Raw genomic sequence first — 16,062 nt, forward strand, 5'->3', positions numbered from 1 at the left:
CACGATTACCTTTTTCTCTGTAGAATAAAACAGTACCTTAAACTTGATTTCAACTAAGATATAACTGATCTTTTGGAGGCAAAACAATCTTATTGGGTTTATTATTTATTGTTTAAATGATCTTTAGCAGACTTAAGGTATGGTGATGCAAATTATGGAATGATCCCTTATCCAGAAAGCCCTAGGCCCTGTACATGTATAGGATCTATTATCAAAATACTTGGGGTTTTCAGGAGAAGGGATCTTTCCATAATTTGGATTTCCATAAGTGATAAGCGAATCTGTCGTGAAACCTCAAAAAATCTGCAAAATGCTTTGAATTCAACAGGCATCAAAATGTTTTTATGTGCGACAAATTTTTACACTCGCGACAATTTCTCACTCCAAATGCATTAATGTCATTGGATATTTTCTTGTGGAGACTTTTTTGACTTGGTGGAATTTTTTACTGCAGATTTTTGCCGCAGTTTCTCCAAAAAACAAATTGCAGATGGAAAAATTCCGAAATTTGCAGCAAATTCATGCCTGGTGAAAAAATTTGCTCCTCGCTATTCTCCATAACTTAAGTTTGCTAAAATCATTTAAGCATTAAATAAATCCACTAGTTTTGTTTTGCCGTCAATATGGATTCTTGTAGCTTAGATACGATCAAGTACAAGCTATTCTTTTATTTTTACTGAGAGAAAGGAAATAATTTTTAAAAATTAGAATTATTTGCTTTAAATGTAGTCTCCCATAGTTTGGGGTGCCTGATAAGAGATTCCATACCCTTATACTGAGATGATTTAATATTCCATAATCCTTCCTTCATATATGTGTGTATATATATATATATATATATATATATATATACAGTATATATTGGAGTATTTAAGCCATTCTTTGAATAAACTAGTTCTTATACTAGCGCAAACCCTGTGGCTGCTGTTTTAGATTGTGCCGTATGTCTCTAACAGTGTAAACAAATAAATGTCACAGTTAGCACAGATCCTGTAAGAAAGCGCTAGACAGAACTGTGTATTTACTCTCACTCAGGCAGAGTGTGGAAAGGCCCTGACCAGCCTTCTGTCTGTTTTATGTAATAAAACCAGCAGTTTTCTCAGTAAAATCACTCAACATATTGAAGAGAAAAGTTAAAGTGCGAGACTGTTAAATAATTAAAACAGTAAATTACAAATGTTGCATTGTATTCAGCAAAACAAATAGAGTTATCAATAGAAAAGTATAGCAGACTGATGAAGCAGCTTTTGATCAATTCCTTTATTGTCCGTAGAGCCATCAATAAACCTGCTACAAATCATTACTGCTAGAATAAATGACTGCACTTTATTTACAACTTTATTTAAACTGGTAGGCCGTCACGCTAGGCTCAGTTTACAACCTTAACAAACATTACAATTTTTTAGTATTGCTGCCAGGATGAAACTTTCTTTTTTAGAAAGTTATTTTTTTTTTGTTTGGAATTAGTCCTGCTTTACAGTTTTACAACAAAGTAAAAGAAGCACACGTATTGTAAGCAAATGCAATGGTGTGTATGGTAAATTCACTCCAGTGCAATGCCCTGAAGTTCAAACCATTACTGTGCTGCACATTGCTGTAGAATTACTTGGCTGAAATGTTGGATGCTTTGATTATCATAATTAATGTGTCACCAAGATGACTGCTTTGATTCCAATAATTAGCAGGTACATCTGCATTCTCCTGTGACATTAACTAATATTAACATACAATGAAGTTCTACTTCTGAAGACAGGTGTGTCCATGTAAAGATTTGTTTTCCCATGCTTCATTTGGGTACATCCTACCTTGTGGCACTCCACTCTGATAGCCAGAGATAATCTAGCCCTTTTAGCAAACTAACCAGTCTATTTTTTTCTTTATCTTCCAATCCCCATCCCCCTTCAAGAGCTATGCTTCACATAACTCCTGGCTTCTTACTCTAATCTTTGATGCAGTGGCACAGGCAGGGCAGAGGGCTTGGGTCTGCGGGGGCCCATGAGAACTGGGGCCCACCGAGTTTTCTCCTGATGCCCCACTAGCCCAGTCCAACCCTGATGCTATAGGGCTAACAGAAAATATGACACTAAATAAGTTAACCTGTAGAGCCCATTTTGCAATAGTGCAAGGAATAAAAGTCAAATAAAAAGGTGTTGCTTTGCACCTTGCCAACACTGAATAATATTTGTGACATGTTCTATGAGGGTCACCGTCAACTCTTTGAGACCCTTGTCCTAAAATGGAGCAGAAAGATCTGTGCCTTTTTATAGACATCATTGCCTGTGTTTCCTGAAACATGTCAACTCTTAGGCAGGGGGCTCTATAGAGACTGAAGGGAGAAGGTGAGTCCTTTAGGCAGGGACTGGCTGTGTCCACAGAACACAAAGGGAAAGACAGGAACAGGGAGACGAGGGCTTAGTCGAACTGGAACAGGTGCAGAGTGAAGCAGGACGGAGCGGGCGAAGATCAAGACCAGACTGGACAGGACGAAGAGGGCGTAGCTCAGGAGACAAGACAGTGGGAGGACAGTAGACAGACTGGATGGGGCAGGACGTAGATCAGATCAAACTGGGGATAGAGTGCAGAGGGAGACTAGAGCAGAAGGAGACTAGAGTGGATAGCGGGAGAGGATGGGAGAGCAGGATAGCGGGAGAGGACGAGAGAGCAGGATAGCGGTAGAGGACTGGAGAGCAGGATAGCGGGAGAGGACTGGAGAGCAGGATAGCGGGAGAGGACTGGAAAGCAGGGTTGTGGGAGAGGACTGGAGAGCAGGATAGCAAGAGAGGACTGGAGAGCAAGATAGCAAAAGAGGACTGGAGAGCAAGATAGCAAGAGAGGACTGGAGCAGGATAGCAAGAGAGGACATCAAGATAGCAGAGGGAGACTGGAGCAGAGGGAAACTGGATAGCAAGATAGGAGAGGGAGACTGGAGCAGAGGGAGACTAGGGAAGCAACAAGACAGGGTACAAGATAGAGCAGGTCAGGAAGCAAGAACCGGCAAGGCAGGTACAAGATGAAGTGAGTGAAAGGTACAAGGTGGAATAGGAAATGAGAACAGGCAAGGGTCAGATCAAGGTCAAGGCTGGGAAGGTACAAGATAGGGTAAAGCAAGACAAGACAAGGACAGGCAGACAAAGGCAAGGGGGAATAATAAGGGGCAAGAGCTAGAACTACCTAGTTAGGGGCACTGCCGCAGTACTAGGGAGAAACAATGTAATGCTCTGGCAAGGAGTGTTCTAAGTGCTGCCCTTAAATAGAGAAGAGTCAGCCCTGATTGGCTGATTGCAACTAGGCAGCAGCTGGGTTGGGGCTGTAGAGGCTAATCAGGCTGCAGCTGGGCTGGAACTGCAGAGGCCAGGTAACACATAGCGAGCAACCCTACAGGCTGCTCACCTGGCCAAATGGTTAAGGCAAAACACCACTTGCTTTCACCCCATTGAAAACTTGCAATCTGGTGGTTACTGGGTGAGTTTTTTAATAGAGCACAGTGGCAGTGCTGGAAGAACTAGCGGTAATTCATAGTGCATGTGGCTTGTTAAGGCTTAGATGTTCCAAGCTTTAGTGCTTCTGCAAATGGCCCAATAGTCTTAACTAAATTAGTCCTTATGGTGTGCTTCCATTAACGAAACACTACATGCAGGCAACTTCCTGAAGAAAATGTCAAAAATGTTCCTGCAATCCCAATTTCTTTTCTGTGATTACACAGAGACTCACATTTTTTTTCTCTACCATATAACTGGTCACTCATGTCAATACTTAAAGAGTTATCATTTGCAACCTGCAAGTGCAGTCACACAACTTTAGGGACAGTCGCTGCAAAGTTGCATTTGATGCTGCTGAATTGCATGTGGTGCACCTATTGATGCAACAGTGGCTTTTTGGTCACACAGCGGCCTGTGTCTGTAGACTTGTGCCTCAAGTATTGGAGGCAAATATTGTTTTGACAACCAGCGCCAGAAATCACTACATCTGAACACCAAAGATTTTCAACACAACTGTATCTGATTTGCATTGAAGTGCAGGCATGACTGTGTTTTAAGGCATCAGCTGCAATTGTGTCAGGAGTACCATGACCTCAATTCTGCAATCACACTAAAATTGTGTGGGAAAAAAAAAAATAACACATTGTGGGGATGTCACTGTGTCAAACCTGTCAGTGTTTTTCTGCAACAACTGAAAATGTATCTATTAATGGAAAAATACTATTTCTTTAATGTTTGATATAATATTTGGTATGGCATCTGTTTACTAAGCAAATATAGTATAGTAACATCGTGATGTAAAAATGCCATTTGAAAAAGAAAACCAAACTAGAATTATTGATGCATTTCTTTAAAAAGAAAACAAAAATGCCTACCTAGGACATTAAATATTGCTGGCATTTACTGAGCTCTGACCTGTTTTATAAGGGAAGCATTTTAGTGGTAAGAAATAAGAAGAAAAGGTTGATATGAAACAAAGGCATGACACCACCTATCTATCTTGCAATGCAGGCAGTAGCTGCTCTGAAAGAAACCTGTTCAATACGAGATGGCCTTTCACTTGTACAAATGATGCCACAGCAAGTTTTTTTTTACCAAGTTATAAAAATTGCAGCAGCACAATAAATTGGAAGACAAAACGGAGAGAAATTGAATTTAACAAGAAACTTGTAACTTTTCACTTAAGGAGGCTTAGGTTGTGGGTCAAAACTAGTGGAATGGGTGCTATGTCAAACATCAATTGTAGGTGCCGCTCCTATTAGATTGCCCTTGGAAAATGAGCCATATTTCCCCCCCCCAAGGGAAATTTAGTACAAGTGCAGCAAATTCTCCTTTCATCTTGCTGACAGAGCATCTCACTAAAGCCAAAAAAGTGTTAAGATTATTTATACAATAGAACATATATTATTTGTGCCTTGACAGAAAAGCATTTTGATAGCAAACCGTGCCTTTGTACTTGAACACGTGCAAAGGGACAGATGCTGAGCTTGGCTGATCGATGGCGGATGTCAATATTCCAGTGGTTTTATTGCCGAATGAATTTGTGCCTTCAGCATGCAATGAGATGAGATATACGACTATACAACAAGACTGCCTGCTGCTGGCCTCTCTATAAACGGCAAACACACGACTTAACCTTTCTGCTAAATGAACCTATGGATTTTAATATTAAAAATGATCTTCTGCTACAGCGCATATTTTATCAAGGGGAATAAAAAAAATACCAGATACTGTAAAATACCCTTTGTTTAGTACCATAGCAGGGAGTCTGCCAATTTCTTATAGGATTATGGGGTGCCCAACTTGAGAAAAACTTATATAAATTAGCGATGAATTGCAAATCTCAGCACCTACCAATGGTCCTGTCCAGCAGTGCTTATGTGCTTTTACTTTTAGCTTTTTTTTGGCCAAGGGCCTCCCTTGATAACTGGGTACCCAAGGCAAAAGGCCTTTGTGGCTGTTCCTAGTTATGGGCGAATTAATTCAGCAGGCGCATATTTGCGGTGAATTTCGAATTTCTACGCTGGCGACAATTAAACGTAGGCCCATTGACTTTAATGCGCATCAAATGATGCCTGCGTCAGAATTGTCGCTGGGTGTATTTTGACGCCCCGCGAATTGACGTGGGCATCAAAATTTGCATTTTGAATTCGCAATTCAAATTTTGCAGCGAAACGGGACAAATTTGCCCATCACTAGCTGTTCCTATTGAGTATAAATGATAAATATGCACAGCAACACAATACTCTTCTGCATCAGGTTCACAGTACTCTATATCCAGCTTGAAATGGCCTGAGGGACTGAAGACCAGCACAGCCTAGGCAAAGAATAATGAGCTAACAAGTTAGGGACCACCATATGGGGTTTACCTTGACGTGGTATGGCGGCTTTTCAACTATGATCATAACTTTGTAACTAAAAACCCCTGTTTTGTAAACACATGCACTTGCATTTAAACTGAATTAGTTATGAGACAGGGGACCAGGGAAGTTCACTGTAAGTAGCACTTCCATTATGCTTAAATATACTTTAATTTAGCCTTTAGAGTGCTTCCACAACCCCCCCCCCCCCCAAATTTGTATAAAGAATAATGAGGGCTTACGGAAATTTTAGCATTTGTTCAATGATGTATTTAAGAATCATTAACTAGCACATTATTCTGACCATTAAACAATGAACATTTTTGCATGTCCAATATTTAAAATTCCATGCAAACTACAATGTTTACAGCTTGGATAACCAAGAAATATTTTCCACCAGATGTTGTTACACTACAAATCCCAGTATTCCACTAACAGCCAGAGTCTGGAATTTAGGATGTTAGAGAACAGTTGGAAGCCGAAGACTTAGCTAGATTCTGAGCACCCGAACTATACTCTTGCACACTTTAATGCACTTCTTCCCAGGGTCTATGCACATAGCCTGTCTCTCATCTCTCATTCATTTACATATAAGTCTCATACAGGCTGTACACTCCTACAGAACATGTTGCTCCTTCTACAATAGTAACCAATTTGTGACACACAATTTAAATGCATTCATTGTACTTTCCAGTGCTACATTGTTGTCCATCTTTAAACACATGCACAAACACACAGACATAAACACAATCACACACAGAAGGGGTAAAACTCTATGTTTCACTTGTCGATCATTCTCAGACACTGCCTAAATAATTAGCTGTATTTCTGTAAAGTATATTTCATTTGCCACTTTAATATCTGTCCCACAAAAATGGAAACATCACTTGTTTGTCACCGAAATGACAGAAGCAATACAGTAAAAGCATGAAACCTAACCCCAGTCATAGAAATAAATGACCATCTGCCTACAAGAGGGCCGTGGCCGTGCCCCCTTCCAAAAAGTGATACAGATCCTGCCTGCAAAAATGCAAAGTGGCAAATGGTCTGACTTTAATCATTAAACACTAGGGCGAAAAACATTTTAAACTGTTCCCTTTTGTGAATTTCAAGAGATTTCATTTTTAAATCATCTTTTTTTTCTTGTTACAATCCTATCTATTACCTATTTGCTTTAAGGGCACAAAGGATTAATGGAAGCAGACTCCAGCACTGTGACCTTTACTTTGCATTAAAAAATGCTTACTTGAGCAGTCTGTTGTGGACCCTGCGAGCTGCTTTGTGCTGAATACTAAAACCTGATATCATGTACAGTTTCACAAGGATTTGGTAATAAAAGGGGAGCATTTATCCATAAATTCCGTTGGATACAAAAGGAAAATCTATTTAATTCAGGCCACAGATCAAACACAGTAGAAGGAGCGGTTGATGTTGTAAATGTGAGTAATGTGCAACAATCTGTACCAGATCGAGGGACAGAGAGGAAGAAAATGAAGTAAGATTGTACCAGATGTGCCTTGTGTGGATATGACTTGCTCAGAATGCCCATCCTAATTGTGTAATGCATGCAGATTTATTAGCAACTGAAAGGAGGGCTATTCAAGAAGTGCCATAGAAATACAAATATACATTCATAAATACATCAGATTTAAGTTTTTAAAGCTACATCTTTCAGAAGTGAAAACATTTAATTCAAATTAGTGGAGAGATGGTTACTCGTCCCTTATATAGAGTAGTTGGAGCTAGTTACCCATTAATGGGTTGCCATGACACCACACTGCAATGTCCCAAATTTTTGCAGGAGAAAAAATTAAGCGCTGTTCTCAGATGGACATTATACCAATATGTTGAACATAGCATACACAGGGGTATAATTCCTCCACATCTCCCTCACTTGTATATGACTTTTAGGAACATATGTATCTGTATTAACCCTTTTGTAAATGTACCCCAAAGCAGGGGTAATTTACAATCAAATGATTGAAATATAGCAATAATTGGTTTTAAATTGTTTATGAAGAATCTCAAGGCTACGTCCACAAGGGCTACTGCCAGGTCCAGATGCATGCAGTTTAGTGATGTGCAGGTCGAGGAAAAACTTGCACCTGACCTTAACCTGCGCGCCCCTGACCCCCGCCTGTCGTGCACATGACTTGACCCAGCAGCCTTTACAAGAATGCATATTAAAAGTAAATGGGAATAATAACTGAAAAAAAAGCTAGATGGGCCCCCGATCACTGGATCTCTAGCCTAGTGTAGCCTGTACACGAATCTGCCATTGCTGTTATTATTTACAAGGATACAACTACTTACTAGAGTGTTTTAATTAAAAACAGGACTTTTTATTAAATTAACTTAAAGCATATAGATGTAAAAAAAAAAAAAAATTGGTGATATTTGTTATTGAAATGAATATAGTGTTCCATAAAAAGTGGAAATTAGTAGCAGGCAATATTATATATACAGGTATGGGAGATGGGAGATGGCTATTCCGTAATTCGGAGCTTTCTGGATAACGGTTTTCCGGATAAGGGATCCAATACCTGTATAGCTTTTTGCTGCTTTGCTATAAGTGAAGGGGTTACTCACTGGGTTCCAATTGGTAACATTTCAGCTCAATGATCCATTTAAGGGCCATTACCAGTCAGATTAGGCAGAGCAATAAAGTGCCAAGATAAAACCTGCAGGGAATACAAATTTCCCTAAATGATGTACATTCTAGAAAACATACCTCATATTTCATTTCTCCCAGTGCTGGCACCCATATCACATACCTTCTCCCTTTTCTGCTCCTCATGAATTTCCAGTCCTAGTAACACCGCAGGGCAAGCCAAAAATCCAAAAACATCTATCCCTGATGACTTTGATTTGTTTATTGCTTTACACTTATTTATTAATGTTATATGATTCTTATGCAATGCTGCTAAAGCAGATTAAATAACCCATAGTAATCAGATATTTGCTTTCAGACAGGTGACTAGTAAATACTAGCTTTTGATTGGTAGCTTTGGATGGCAGGTCACTGGTAGACAAGTGTCCTAGGTACTGGGAGACAGAGGGGTAATATAGAAAAAGATTCCTGCAGATACTGGATTTATTACATAAACCCATGTGATTAACCAGGGAAGTAAGGAATTGACACAGACATGAAAAACATTTAAAATCACTTTAATATAAATATTCCAGCACATTTACATTCATGGGTTATCTGTATATTTGTATTCATTAATAACTGAAATCTTTAATGCTTCCATGCTTGCTGTGCTAAAGTATAATGAAAACATTTTCCGTAGGCTGTAAGAGAATGTTTTCCCCTGTGGTCACATTACGATAAAATGGATGAATGCTTCCACTGTTTTACCAAGAAATAATGGGATACAAGATTCAAACCACTGACATCCTCTGTCTCAAACGTCCTATCTGCCCCTTAAATCTCAAATGTCATGCCTACATTTCTTAGTAAGTGCTCATACTATGGTTTTGGTATCCGAGTACCACCGAGTACCACCGAGTACCATCAAGTGTTTCTGAAGCACCTTTTGACTACAGCTTTACCACTGGGATAGAATATAGTTACATAGTTAAGTTGGGTTGAAAAAAGACCAAAATTCATCAAGTTCAACACCTCCAAATGAAACCCAGGGCACATACCTACACACACTCACTTAAACTATATATATATATAACCATATGTATATTAATTGTAGAGTTTAGTATCACTATAGCCTTGGATATTATGTTTGTCCTAGAAATCATCCAAGCCCCTCTTAAAGGTGTTAACAGAATCAGCCATCACAACATCACCCGGCAGTGCATTCTACAACCTCGCTGACCTCACTGTGAAGAACGACCTACATTGCTTCAAATGAAAGTTCTTTTCCTCTAGTCTAAAGGGGTGGCCTCTGGTGCAGTGATCCTCTTCATGGGTAAAAAGGTCCCCTGCTATTTGTCTATAATGCCCTCTAATGTACTTATAAAAAGTAATCATGTCCCCTCGCAGGCATCCTTTTTCAAGAACACAACCCCAACCTTGACAATCTATCCATCCTCTTGGCCAGTTGTGATACAAATGTGATGTGTGTGTCTATGACTGACTAATTGATTAGCCAGAATAGAAAGGACTGGGGTCAATATAATGAAGCATAGGCAATAGAGATAATGATTAAGGCTCCTGTAGGTTACTAAAAGTCAAAAGAACAATTCATATAAACATGTTGTTGCAAGCGTGAATCATAGTTATGAGACTGATATTTGCTGCCAAATTCAATAGTTCCTGTAGGTTACTAAAAGTCAGACTCGCCTGATGTTGTTGTGCAACATCAGGCCCAATCAGTAATTGCCTTGTGGGATCAACCCCACGAATGAAGTATAAGGTTTGAGATTTTCCCATAATAGCTAGGGACTTTGCCACTGCTGACGAGCTGTGTGATGTTGTTATGGTTTGCTGCCTCCAAAATGCCGTGTCCCCCGGTTGGAGTGATGATATAATATCTAGGTAACGTATTAATTCATTAACCCTGTATATATTAACTCTTTTCACTGATAAGTGTAAGTAATAAAAAGTGTTGCATGACAATTGATTTCCTGTTTTAATACAGTGAGGTGTGGGTGGGGTAGGTTAAGCTACCAATCATAGCAATACATTTAGTGGCGCTGCGAGCAGGGTAACTTAATCTTTGTCCGATATGTTTCGGAAAAAGGAGAAAGTTATCTACGAATCTGCAGAGGCATGGGAAAAGAGTTTACAAAATGCAGAACCAGTGAATGTAGTACGGACCTTAGAGAAGTTTCCCTGTAAATCAGGTGATGTAGTAGCTCTCTAGATGTTGTAAATACTCTAGAGAAGTTTCCCTGTAAATCAGGTGATGTAGTTACCCTAGCTCGTAGGAGTTGGGTGTTGGCTTCAGCATACCGTATTGTGCACACACGGCTATGTGAGGCAATCGAGGGAAAAAAAAAAACAGCTTCAACGGAAAACGTTGAAAGCAGAAGGAAAGTGTTTAACTTTGGAATGTAATGTCAAAATCTTGCGAGATAAATTGGAACACTACCAGCACATAGCTGAAAAGACTTCTGTGTTGGTGGCTCAGCATAAATATAAATTTTGTTGGCATTTTTTGCCAAAGTACTTGGAACTTTGCCAAGAGGCATAAAATTTGTTGGCACTGTGCCAAAAATATTTGGCGTTTTGCCAAATTTCTTGGCAGTTTGCCAAATAACAGAAAAAGAGAAGAATAATGTTTGGAAAAAGGGAGAAATCCAAAATTGTGAAAAAGAACCCCAAGATATACCCGGCTGGACCGAGTCACCTTATTGTATAGTGGCACAAGAATTATGTACACATGGGTTAGCAGAACAATGGGATGAGAAAGTAGAAGAGATAAACCCTCTAGATGTTGTAAATACTCTAGAGAAGATTCCCTGTAAATCAGGTGATGTAGTAGCACTAGGAAAAAGAGTTCCATTAGGATTCTGGAATAGAAAATTATCTGATGTAGGTGAAAAATATACGCCTTTTGAAAAACAGCTATTGGCATGTAATTGGGCATTGGTTGATACTGAACAACTAACCTTAGGACATGAAGTACTTTTAAGACCACAAATACCAATTATGCAGTGGATAATGTCTAATCCTAAATCAAATAGGATAGGACATGCTCAGGAACAGAGTATAATAAAATGGAAATGGTACATTTCCGAAAGGGCAAAAAAGGGAGGAGGACTCAGAATAGGGAGTTAGCCAAGCCCCCATATGGGTGAAACATGATTTTCGTCCATACGTCAATTTATCCATACATAGGAAGGGGGGGAATGTTCAAAAAGACATGTGTACCTTTTTGCAAAATACTGTTGTAACTGTATTTCATGTGGATGCTCATGTTACTCTTGACTCATTGGAACGTTTGTTTAATTCTCAAGCAGATGCTGAAGCGGCTATTTACAACATCCAACAAAGAAATCATTGAAAAAGAAACATAATGGTTCTCATTTCACTGGAAAACAAGTAAAGGATTATGCAACTGACAATAATATAGAATGGGTATATCATATTCCCTACTATCCCCAAGCAGCAGGGTTAGTCGAAAGAATGAATGGTATTCTGAAAGCAACCCTAAAGAAATTATCAATAATAGGCCTATAACTGATTCCACTACTCCATTGATGAGAATGTTAAATCCTAATTTAGTAGTATCAGCTGCAAAAATTGATAGTATCATCTATTGGAAATTACATAAGGATGCCCAAGCACCTTACAGAGGAACACCAGCATCGGCTGGACTAGATTTATGTTCTGTTGATACTATAATAATTGCACTTGGACAAGTAAAAATGATTCCTACTGGTCTGGAATGCAAAATTCCTGATGGTCATTATGGCCAAATAACAACCAGATCTAGTTTTGCGTTAAAAAGAACCATAGTAGTAGGAGGAGTAATTGATTCAGATTATCAGGGAGAAATAAAGATACTAATGATGAATCTAGGATCAGATTCAGTAATTGTGTCCAAAGGAGAAAGAACCGCTGAACTTTTACTGATACCTATTTATTTATCAGAAATAAAGGAAGGTGAGCCACCAACAGAATTAACAGTACGAGGAGATAAAGGGTTTGGGTCCACTAATACTGTAAATGTAGGAGCTAAAATATGCATACAAAATATACAAGGACCGCCCTCTCCCGCCGAAGTTATAACTGTTGGAAAGGATAGAACATTGTTAATCATGAAGCCTGGACAAGAAAGATGGGAATATGTCCCACAGGAAAAATGTTATCTACGAGAATGATTGATATTTGTTTATAATTACAGATAAAGAACCATTGGTGTTTCCTTGGAATCCTTGGAATCTGGTGTTTGGCATCAAACAGAAGTGCATGGACTCCGGGGATACGAGTGACTAATACCCATAATTCCACTCGCAATTGGGGATGGAAAAATGATACTTCTAATCGAACAGAATATATGGACCAGTTAAGAAAAATGGGTATACAAAACGTAACTGGACAATATAATTGGACTTTTACTGCCAATAGTAAATGGATAATATGTGCAAATGCTACTAACATTGCTGGAAGAAGAGTACCTTGGCAATCTTTATTGCATGTCTGGAATATAGATTCTGCTACTCAAAACCTCGGACATATTAAAAGATTGCCGGCTACCTGTATACCTGTTGCTACAATAGGACAAAAAATTATATTGCATATTAATATTGTATTTCCTGCCAAGAGATCATGTCATAATGCGAGACGTAAAAGAGCATGGTATGATACCCTTTTAGGGGGATATGGTACATTGGCAGGAACGTTAAATAGTTTTGACATAGAAACTTTAGCTAATAGAATGCACAAGGCAGGAGGCTTAACTAATGATGCTGTAGTGTGGCAAGCTAAATGGATGCCAACTATTTGGGCCCCATTACAACAACAAGTTGAAATTGATAAAAATATCAATAATATGGAATTGGAAGTTAATAATTTCAGTTTGAATTTTGATACTAACATGAAAAAATTTGTTAACTGGACAGTATGTACATTGCAGACTATTTATGAACAACAACAAAAAGATAATATGAAAACTTTATTAATGACGGGTAATGAACAAGTATGGAGAACCGTGTTTAATAGAACACAAGAATGGATACAAATATATCTACATCAAATGGTCTGCAATGACACCATATGTAAAGGAACTGTGATATTGTTTAATATAACACGTCCGACTATTATGTGTAAGTATATAGTAATGCCTTTAATTATCTCTGGATATTTTTGGCAGCCTCTATTTGTAGGAGCATATATAGATAACAAAAATAGAACACACAATTTAGAAAATTGTGAAGATACATATAATGGGAAAGTTTGTAAATTACAATCATCAGTATATGAACCATGTTTATTACAAAATTCTATTAATCAGTGTTTGTGGACTGTCCTTCCACTATCTTATGAATGGATGTTAGAAATCAGTCCACAAGTGATATGTGTAGTCACTAATCAATCTGTAATACCTAAAATGCAGACCCCTTTTGTTGGTTGCATACACAATGTTTCAGCATTTACATGGCAAAATCAAACATTTTTATTATCTCCAAATGAGATGATTAATATTACCCATATTTGGACCCCTCACGTACTAGATCCACCCAATTGGAATTTGTCTTTACATCGCTTAGAGCGAATTATGAATTCTTCGAACGAAGTACGTGATGTTATTGTACGATTGAATAACAGTTTGGCAGCTCACCAATTATATACTACCATAGTAGCTCAAAAAATTGTAAAGTTAGGTTCAACTATTGCAGATGCTACATCTCACCATTGGTATGATGTTTTCACTGGGTATAGCCCTTCTGCTGAACACATGTTCTCTGTCCTGATTCATCCCTTGCTCATCATCATGATATGTATGTGTATTCTAACTATTTGGAATTGTTATGTCTTCTATAGCATGTGTTGTAAACCAACAACACAACAAATTAAAATGGTAACCTACGGTCGCATTAATCATTAGGGGCCGAATGTGATACAAATGTGATGTGTGTGTCTATGACTGACTAATTGATTAGCCAGAATAGAAAGGACTGGGGTCAATATAATGAAGCATAGGCAATAGAGATAATGATTAAGGCTCCTGTAGGTTACTAAAAGTCAAAAGAACAATTCATATAAACATGTTGTTGCAAGCGTGAATCATAGTTATGAGACTGATATTTGCTGCCAAATTCAATAGTTCCTGTAGGTTACTAAAAGTCAGACTCGCCTGATGTTGTTGTGCAACATCAGGCCCAATCAGTAATTGCCTTGTGGGATCAACCCCACGAATGAAGTATAAGGTTTGAGATTTTCCCATAATAGCTAGGGACTTTGCCACTGCTGACGAGCTGTGTGATGTTGTTATGGTTTGCTGCCTCCAAAATGCCGTGTCCCCCGGTTGGAGTGATGATATAATATCTAGGTAACGTATTAATTCATTAACCCTGTATATATTAACTCTTTTCACTGATAAGTGTAAGTAATAAAAAGTGTTGCATGACAATTGATTTCCTGTTTTAATACAGTGAGGTGTGGGTGGGGTAGGTTAAGCTACCAATCATAGCAATACACCAGTTTAGTTGCAAGTCTCTGCAACCTCTCCAGCTCATTAATAACCTTCTTAAGGATTAGAGCCCATAACCAGGGCCACCATCAGGGGGTCACAGGGGGGACAGTTGTCCCGGGCCCGCATTTTTTGTGTCTAAGGGGGGTCCCGGCCATGCTTCACTTACTTGATTAGACGGGCCCCCGCTTTCAGCATGCTGCACAGCAGCTCTGTGCACAGAAGATTTTCTCCTATTAAGATTTGCTGTAACCTCATTGGTCCTTTAAGAATAAGTCCCAGTAAATCTGCATTGGGATTGGATCCCATCATCCAATCCCTGTACAGCTTCACCGGAACTTATTCTTAAAGGACCACGAGTGTACAGGAAATCTTAATAGAAGAACATCTTCCGTGCACAAAGCTGCTGTGCAGCATGCTGAAGACAGGGGGGCCCGGCTAATCAAGTAAGTGAAGCATGGCCAGGCCCGGCTTAGACACTAAACCCTGGCAAGCAATTTTTTAAAAAATTTGGGGGGATCTGGCCAATTTGTTTTTTACTTGAAGAGGGCCTCTGATCACCAATGGATTTTTATAACTTTTGGGGGGGGCTAGGCCATCAATTTTTTTTTTACTTGCAGGGGGGCCCCTGATCACCAATTATTTTTTTTAACTTATAGGAGGGGGCCCTGATCACCAATTTTTTTTTACTTGTTGGGGGGCCCTGATCACTAATAATTTTTTTTTAAATTAGTGGGGGGCCCTGATCACCAATTTTTATTAACTTGTAGGGGGGCCATGATCACCAATTATTTTTTTTAACTTGTAGGGGGGCCCTGACTACCAATTTATTTTTAAAAAATGTATGGGGGGCCCTGGCACCACTTATAAGGGGGCCTGACCATCAACAGCTTTTTATAAGGCGTGTGTGTGTGGGGGGTTACCTTTATAGCACTGACTTCTATGTGGTCTTTTAACTGTAACTGTATGGAGTGGGCAGGATCTGGGGTGGGGCTTGGGGGCCGAGCCCAGGGGGCCCTGAACATTTTGTTTTAAGAGCCACAGCACTATCTCTGTATATCTTTCTAATGAAAATATAAATATAAGTTCATATATGTTAATGTTATTAAAGGAAAACTATACCCC

At 39.0% G+C, this 16,062-nt stretch overlaps 1 protein-coding gene across 3 annotated transcripts; it reads left to right on the forward strand.

Moving 5' to 3' along the window:
• Window positions 1-9,881: 9,881 nt before the first annotated feature.
• On the forward strand, window positions 9,882-14,877 carry LOC121393311. 3 transcript variants are annotated; one of them, XM_041561458.1, is made up of 2 exons: window positions 9,882-10,642; window positions 10,702-14,877. In XM_041561458.1, exon 2 carries the CDS (start codon window positions 12,802-12,804, stop codon window positions 14,350-14,352), a length of 1,551 nt encoding a protein of 516 aa, XP_041417392.1. In that variant the 5' UTR covers window positions 9,882-10,642; window positions 10,702-12,801; the 3' UTR covers window positions 14,353-14,877. The 3 variants fall into 3 exon arrangements, with proteins under 3 accessions (XP_041417392.1, XP_041417393.1, XP_041417394.1); XM_041561459.1 differs by having other exon boundaries at window positions 9,882-10,334; window positions 11,762-14,877; XM_041561460.1 differs by having other exon boundaries at window positions 9,882-10,334; window positions 12,649-14,877.
• Window positions 14,878-16,062: the final 1,185 nt, after the last annotated feature.

This window comes from Xenopus laevis, chromosome 4S (genome assembly GCF_017654675.1).
Source record: "Xenopus laevis strain J_2021 chromosome 4S, Xenopus_laevis_v10.1, whole genome shotgun sequence".
NCBI classification, from domain to species: Eukaryota; Metazoa; Chordata; class Amphibia; order Anura; family Pipidae; genus Xenopus; species Xenopus laevis.